At 40.8% G+C, this 8547-nt stretch overlaps 1 protein-coding gene and 1 long non-coding RNA gene across 2 annotated transcripts; one reads left to right on the top strand and one right to left on the bottom strand.

Moving 5' to 3' along the window:
• Positions 1-418: 418 nt before the first annotated feature.
• LOC105836415 (tubulin alpha-1 chain) lies at positions 419-4125 on the bottom strand. The gene is made up of 3 exons (XM_012680433.3): positions 3973-4125; positions 1905-2127; positions 419-1830 (listed from the first exon to the last, which is right to left on the bottom strand). The coding sequence occupies exons 1-3, from the start codon at positions 3973-3975 to the stop codon at positions 704-706; spliced, it is 1353 nt and encodes a 450-aa protein (XP_012535887.1). The 5' UTR covers positions 3976-4125; the 3' UTR covers positions 419-703.
• Positions 4126-4273: 148 nt separating this feature from the next.
• LOC118646741 lies at positions 4274-6619 on the top strand. The gene is made up of 2 exons (XR_004964194.1): positions 4274-5865; positions 6497-6619. It is a non-coding gene; the product is annotated as an uncharacterized LOC118646741 (long non-coding RNA).
• The last annotated feature ends 1928 nt before the right edge of the window (positions 6620-8547 follow it).

Below are 8547 nucleotides of genomic sequence, written 5' to 3'. Positions count from 1 at the left end.
TACACTATTATTTTTTAGTTTATTGTCAAAATATTATATTAGTATTATCATTGCTATTATTATAATTTTATTATTAAGACCAACACACAATTACCATTGCCGTATTACATCCAAAGTGCAACAAAAATTACGAGCTGCGCTCGTGATGCAATTTGCACGTCGTATTTTCTTCCTTGAACGACGATTCATTGCGAAATCATACATCTCTTCATCGATCTATGACACATCTGTGACGGAGTATTCGCCCATGTATACTTTCTTCTTACCTCCTCTCCCTCTCATCCTTCACTTGTATTCACGTATCATGTAATGATTGATAATAATTGTACGATCGAAGACGTATATTAATGCAATCTATTATTGTATAATGGTTGATATAATATATAAATAATATTACAACAAAATACACGAGAAAGTATTTTTAGATGTGCTTATATTTCTCGGTAGTTATTTTATTTCTTCGAGCAATACCAAGTGACAAATTGTAGGGATATAAATATGCTTCTCATGTCGAAGATTCTACATATCATCGGATCGGGATTAGATAGAAAAGCGGTGGGTAAAGTTATCATCGCAGTAAGTCGCTTCGGATTGCGTTACAAAATCGGATAAGAGAAAAATTCGCGACAAGTGGCAAGCGTCGTAGTATAAATATATGAAAAATACGAATTGAGACAGAAGTAGGAATCTTGATCCTCGATCGTTAGTATTCCTCCGCACCGTCTCCCTCGCCGTCGGTGGAGTCCATACCGACTTCTTCGTAGTCTTTCTCCAGTGCGGCGAGATCCTCCCGTGCCTCTGAAAACTCGCCCTCCTCCATCCCCTCGCCGACGTACCAGTGCACGAAGGCTCTCTTTGCATACATAAGATCAAATTTGTGATCGAGCCTCGCCCAAGCCTCGGCGATCGCCGTCGTGTTGGATAACATGCAGACGGCACGCTGCACCTTGGCGAGATCGCCGCCGGGTACGACGGTAGGCGGCTGATAATTGATACCGACCTTGAATCCCGTGGGGCACCAATCGACAAATTGGATGCTGCGCTTGGTCTTAATAGTTGCGATTGCCGCGTTGACGTCCTTCGGTACTACGTCACCTCTATAGAGCATGCAGCATGCCATGTACTTTCCGTGCCGAGGGTCACACTTGACCATCTGATTCGCGGGTTCAAAACAGGCGTTCGTTATCTCGGCGACAGAAAGCTGCTCGTGATAAGCCTTCTCCGCAGATATTACGGGAGCGTAGGTGACCAGAGGGAAATGAATTCTGGGATAGGGTACCAGATTCGTTTGGAATTCCGTCAGATCGACGTTGAGCGCGCCATCGAAGCGCAACGAGGCCGTAATCGAGGACACGATCTGGCCTATCAAGCGGTTCAAATTGGTGTAAGTCGGCCGTTCGATGTCCAAATTACGTCTGCAGATGTCATATATGGCCTCGTTGTCTACCATGAACGCGCAGTCGGAGTGCTCGAGGGTGGTGTGCGTCGTGAGGATCGAGTTGTACGGCTCGACAACGGCCGTGGACACCTGGGGCGCTGGATAAATCGCGAACTCAAGTTTCGACTTTTTCCCGTAATCTACCGATAGTCGTTCCATCAACAAGGATGTGAAGCCGGAACCGGTACCGCCGCCGAACGAATGAAATATCAGGAAACCCTGCAGCCCCGTGCACTGATCCGCCAGCTTGCGAATACGATCCAGGACCAGGTCCACGATTTCTTTACCGATCGTATAGTGGCCACGCGCATAATTGTTGGCGGCGTCCTCCTTGCCGGTTATCAGCTGCTCTGGATGGAAGAGTTGCCGGTACGTCCCCGTACGCACCTCATCTGAAAGAACGTCGACGGGTCATAACCGATTGTCCGATTTAGATTCGAAACATCGTTATATACGCTGCACTCACCCACGACGGTCGGTTCAAGATCGACAAAAACAGCTCTGGGTACGTGTTTCCCGGCGCCGGTTTCGCTAAAGAAGGTGTTAAAGCTGTCGTCACCGCCCCCGAGTATCTTGTCTGATGGCATTTGTCCATCAGGTTGGATACCGTGCTCCAAGCAATACAGCTCCCAGCAGGCATTTCCGATTTGTACTCCCGCCTGTCCTACGTGGACGGATATGCATTCACGCTGCAAAAAATATAATAAGTTGCAGTCTGATAATACACCGACTCGTTCTTACGAAATCCACTTCAGAACCCGTAATTAGATTACAAACCTGCATAAAACGTTGGACCGAAAAGAATTAAAAAATATTGACATTTTGTCAAAAACCAGAATTCAAAAGAATTCAAAAGATATTCAAAAGATATTCAATTGAATATCTTGTGAATTCTTCGCGTTCAATCGCAATAAGAAGCATTCAAATAAATGCGAACCTTCGCATTAAAAAAGATTCACTTCTTCTGCTAATTATTATCGGATTCAGAGGCATACAAAATTTCATGGTTCTATTCTCAATATCGCACTGAAAAATATTTGATCCAATTCGAGATTTTTGCAAAGCAGAATTGGCGATCAGAAAATCTTGTGAATGCAAAACACTATTTTTGAATAAGACATTTTATGCAGGAAAAACAATCCATAATTTATATTTTAAAGTTTAAATTTATAATTATAAATCGTAATTTATATCTTATTTATTTATTTAATTTAAATTCATAATTCATCATTTGAATCCGTAATTCGTGACAAAATTTTATTTATAATTTTATTGCGTTTTATAGTACATGAAAAATGTTCGAAAAATTGGAATACATACATACAACATGTATATCAAAGTACATGTGTGTGTGTGTGTGTGTGTGTGTGTGTGTGTGTGTGTGTGTGTGTGTGTGTGTGTGTGTGTGTGTGTGTGTGTGTGTGTGTGTGTGTGTGTGTGTGTGTGTGTAGTGTAGTGTGTAGTGTGTAAAATTACAAATAGAAATCTATTCTTAAATTCTAACACAATAATTATAGATAATTTAAAGCGGAGAATATTCTTCATCATATAACAAATACATCTCTGATTGAGTACAATGCCGGCTGTAATACATGCACGTACGTAGGATGTATTCCAGGGCCAGCGAAGATTGCATGGATAGCAATAGAATATAACCGTTAGTAAAAGCTCGGCAAAATTTCTTCGCGTCGTTGCTAACGACTGTAAGTGAGCTACTTGCCGCAGCGGAGCTTGTCGCATTGCGTCGCGCAAATTTTTGTTTCTAAAAGTAGCAACAACGTAATGCAGCTGTAAACGTCACTCGCGCCAATTGGAAAGATCCGTCTTTAGATAAAATTTGCTGCTCCGTGGCCAGCAAGTAAATTTTAAGGATTAATAGATCTCTCTAACAACAATAATAAAGGGCATAGGTACTCTCGATCTCAATGCCTCCGCCTAAAGAGATAGGATGTAATGTGACCAAATTGAGTTTTAAGTGCTCACAATGAGAAAGGAGGGCGAAGGTCAGGGCCATAAAACGAGCGAATTCAATTAATGATATATTTATTATGAGGATAACAGCACACCCACGAGATTTAAATGACAATGTAAAAATTAATATGAAAAATAAAAACCGTACGTTCAAGATGTCTTTTTCATTAAGTTTCATTTCTTTTTTATTTGTTTTAAATAATTTTCGTGATATTGCTTATAAAGATTCTATATAGCATGAAATGTACGGGTATAATTTTTTACTCGTTTTATAAGCCTTTGCTCTGCTCTCTTATTGCAAGGACACATATTTACGATCGCTTTGTGATATGGGGTCGTTGAAATAATCGCCCATCAACAAATGATTCGGGTTTGAGTCTTAAATATCGTTATACGTCGAATGGAAGACAGCTGACATTTTGTGATTGTGAGAGAGATTTGAAATATCGTATGATTAATATTGTTAACTATTTTGGAAATGTCGAGAAACTTTCATGGAAATCAGACACGGACTAGTCATGATTCATGATTTCAAAAATTAATGAAGAAATCGATTATCTTACCATTTTGAAGAATAATAAGACCCGCGCGAAATCCGCTTGTTAATAGATTTACCGATGCGTTTCCAGCGGCCGTTTGAACGGAGTTGGCGATGGAACTCCCTCGAACGATCTTGGCCTAACTGAGCACTTACTGGGAACGACCAGTCTCTTATAGCTTCGGTGCGTATCCGATTTACGCCCGTCCCGGGAGCATGCCGCCTATGCCTATAACGCCCGTCACGCTTATCCGACTATGTAGGGTCATGAGATTGCGTAACCAATACTGACGGCCGGCCCAATCACGCTGGAGCGAACGTTATAAAATTCAATCCTTTCCCCCCTTTTTTGCCCGATTCTTCTAATCGGTTTTGAGCCTGCTGGAGGATCGCGGCGTCTATCCATTGTACGCGTTTCTGCTTCAATATCGCTGAGATTTTCCATGGCTCTTCTTCCCGGCTTACCTCGTCCCCCAGACGAGGAGACGTGAAAACAAACCAAAAGTACTCGTAAGTCTCAGACGGTTTAAGCTCCTACGTAGACACGAGACAGTTTTAGAGAGAACACCGTAAATATATCGTAGAGAGCGACGAACTCAGTAGCTATTAAACGCTGTGCACATGTGCCTGTGTACTTCCGTCCTAGAATAACTGCCGCGTCCTTACCGTATCCGTTTTACTTATTGTGCATCCGTTGAATGGCAGATCCTTTTCCAAGGCTGAAACAAACACGAGTCATTAGTAAACAGATCGGATTTATTTAGTGTTCTAATCGGCATTTTGTTACAGTAGTTTATTGTGACTTTTTAACTGGAATTGCTTATAATGATAACAATAGTTTACGAGACTTTTAAAAAAGAAATCTATTATAATCTCGATGCAAATAAAGGCAAAGTTGATTCGCATAATCTTCACGGTTTAATAATGAACTTTGACTAAAGTCCAATCGACACTTAATTGAACTAGAACAATATATTGAAGCTAAACTTCTCTAACTGTAAAGAATAAAGATGTAATTTATAGTTTCTAATGTATACATTTCTATTCACTTTTTTCCTTTCTTTCAAATACCACAAAAATTTAATAATTCTATTAAAATAAATGATAAAATTATTAAGTATTAAATATTAAATTAATTGACGTGCAAACCAGTAGAATTTTCAATAATGTATATAATATATATAAATTCAGACTTTTATATTGCGGAAATCAAGTCTCAAAAATCTGGAAAATATTAGGAGAATGTAGTCGACAAAGAGATTTTTTACCTAAAATCAGGGTTGTACCATAAAATTCAAGATTATGTCTCCATGTATCATATATGTATGCATGTTAACACAAATCTTTTCTGTAAACAAAATATAAGTAACATAGAATTATTATAAATTAGATAAAATAATAGAAAATACAGAAAAAGAATTAATTAGTTATAAAATTGTTAATATATCTTATATAGTACGTATTGATAAACAAAATTTAATAATTTATAGTTTTTAAAAATTAAAAAATACAAATTAATGTCCCTCTATTTACGACTCTTTTGATTTACGAATTTTCGAATCGATATAATTAAAAATGAATAGATTATGAAGTTGATCAAAGCACTCGTAAACTCAATCCTGTCTGAAGTTTTTATTTTCCTAAGAATTTTTTAAAATTTTCAAGTCACTGCCAGCACCATCTATGACAAACTATCGCAAACCACTAGCGATATTTGCAGTTATTTTCGGTCAATAATTTAATCACAAAGTTCTAGCCTGTCCGATAGATGAGTTTCTTGACAGTTCGTCACATCGCCAACAGAGAGGGCTCGAATCTGGTTTTTGGATCGGTTTCTCATCGGATTTTTCGCCTTAGGATGGATACACCCATAGATGCTCCTGACTGAGCTCTCGAGGCTCTGCGAGACTCTCTCGAGGTATAAATCACTATGGAAACGACAATTGCGAAGCTTCACCTCGCTCCCTTCCTCTTCGCTTTCCACGACCTAGCGCTCTTTCGCTCTTCTCTCTTTCGCCGGCTCTCCTTCCTTTCTCTCTCACTCTCTCTCTCTCTCTCCCTTTCTCACCCTCTCTATTCTCAACCGTCTTTAGAGCGTCCGTACTGTCCGTAGCTCTCGACAGTGGTGCTCCGACTTTTCCTGTCAAAATGGAGCCCTCATAAATCGCGACCTCACGTTTGTTTGTACATATTGGATTCCAGGCCGAGCAAATGTTCACGTCTACCAAGCAAATAGTTTATTCTAGAAGGCTGTACTTTGAAAGTACCGATTTTCGAAATTAAAACAATTATTTGCTTAAACAATCTTGAATCGACGATCTGTTTTCATCTCGCATCTACATTGCTTTTCATTATCTTCAAGATTGCGGAATTTCTGGAATTACATATAGCAATTAAATAAAATATTTCTTTCAAAATAAATCTTAATTCGTACCGCGTGAGTTATTTCAAAAACCGTCATTTGCTTGCGACACCGTTTCTTCTCCGCTTACGAATACCCGCGTGCTGTCGCTGCTCATTTCTTTATCATGAGTTTCCTCGTTTTCCAGCGGCCCTCTAATATCTCAAGCGGTTCACAACTGGACGCCTGGCATTCCCGCGCGATGTTTACCACGGAGGCTTGCGGTGAGAAAATAACGCGTTCGAGATTGGAACCAAAAAAAAAAAAAAGAGTATCGACCAGTGCATTCTAAAAAGGACAAGCGAAGAATTCGCACGCCTCAGATGCTTATTTACATTGTAGAAAAGTTAGAAAACAAGACGGAAGGAGAGAGATTAACGTTTCTTCGTGTCTTCAATATTGGTTTAACTCGGCTTAAAATTGAAACGCACCGTATATTATCAAGTTGAACATTTTTTATACTCTTCGTCACTTTCGTGCGAATTGACGAAATAACGTTGCATCTCAAAAACGAACTCATCGCAACGCCAGCTTTTCTCCCGGGATGCCGTGGGAGAAAGATAAAGGCAAGATGAAGTTCAAGGTCACGCACACGCACACGCACTCGCTGTTGCGCAACGCACAATCGGCCCCGTACCTGAGAATTCACTAACAATGCGCGATATCGCGAATATCCCGAGTACAACGACGCGTAGAACATAAAGGAAGCGCCACAAAGGATCTGAGAACGAACAAGAGAGGTGTCGCGGGACACCTTCAAATTGCATTATCTTTTCTGGAGAACTCTCGAAAGTTTTAAAATTCCCGGATTCTTTTGAACTCCAGTGGAACAAACCAGACGAAATTCTAACTAATTTTTTTTTTTTTACTTAAACCTATGTTTAAAATTATTTTATAATAATAAGAATAAAATTTGTTTTATTTTTAATTTGTAGAAAAAGAGAAATAAAATATTCTCTCCCAAACAAGCACGAGAGAAAGAAAAAATTTGGATCTTCAGTTACGTCAAGTCCGAAGAAATCTGTTGTTCGTACGATTTATTAAACATTTACGAGATCATCAGTTTCTTATAAATTAAATCAAGGTAATAATGATACTTCTAGCAATTTTCATGTATAAGGCTTAACTTATAGCTATGTGAGTAACCAAAATTTTTCGGACATTCAGGTAATTTTTTTATTTTAAATAGGTAGAGGAGAGGACACTTTAAATCGCTGTTAAAGCTCTTTGATTCTGGAGCAGTGGTTCAGATTTTTTGAAATCAAACGCAAAACGCGTCCACCGAATTCAGTGCTTTGCAACGATCGTAATTGTAACGTCTACGTGTGGACGTCACTTTCTTTTTGCGAGCTGATAAAAGAAGAATTCGGCATTCATCTCGCTGGTTCGCGGAAGCATAGCGAGCGAACGCGTTTCACTGAAGAATATACGGCATCACGCCTTCCGGTATATATACTCTTCTCTTTAATAGCGAGAAAGGGAGAAAGAGAGAGAGATACGTTTTACCACCGCTCTCAGGCTGCTGTCCAGAAACGTCTCTCCGCGGTTGCTTCGCTCTCCGCTCTTCGCTTCGAAAATCGCATCTTTCTTTGTTGTGATCCCGGGACGCCTTGGGAAAAAGCGTCCCTTCTCTTGCCCCTCCTTAAGGGCCTCACGGACGCGGTGTAACTGCCTGCCTGCGAGTGAGAGCTAGAGAAGGAGAGATCCGGAGCTGGGACTACTGGACAAAGAGAGTTGACGATCTTTTTCCCTTCTCTTCTTTCCTCCGACGAATCGAAAGGAGAGACGAGAACGGCGGTACGAGGCCCCTTCTCCGAGAATGCCCCTACTACTACTACTACTACTACGAGTGAGGCCGCTAATGCCATTCCCGACGGACGCATCACTCTGCTTTCCGGCTCCGTCGACGCCGTTTGTGTCTCTTTGGACGAAGACAAGGAAATTTCCGCGGAGATCGAGGATTCCGAGGAGAGAGAGAGAGAGAGAGCACCTTCCGGAGGAAGAGGGAAAATTGGACAACGCGGGATCGTTTGACACGCCCGTCCAGCGGCCCTGGATGGGTTTGAATTCAGTCCACGTTTCACGATTATATGCGTGACTAGATCCACACTCATCCAAGGATACTGGACCTGTGCTGAGGCGAGGAAAGCGCGCGAGCCAAATCCCAGCGCGCGCGCGAACGCTCGCGCGTGTGGACCA

The sequence above is a fragment of the Monomorium pharaonis genome, chromosome 7 (genome assembly GCF_013373865.1).
Source record: "Monomorium pharaonis isolate MP-MQ-018 chromosome 7, ASM1337386v2, whole genome shotgun sequence".
Lineage (NCBI taxonomy): Eukaryota > Metazoa > Arthropoda > Insecta > Hymenoptera > Formicidae > Monomorium > Monomorium pharaonis.
The sequence above is the reverse complement of the archived record's forward strand: the minus strand, read 5'-3'. Positions and strand labels throughout refer to the sequence as shown.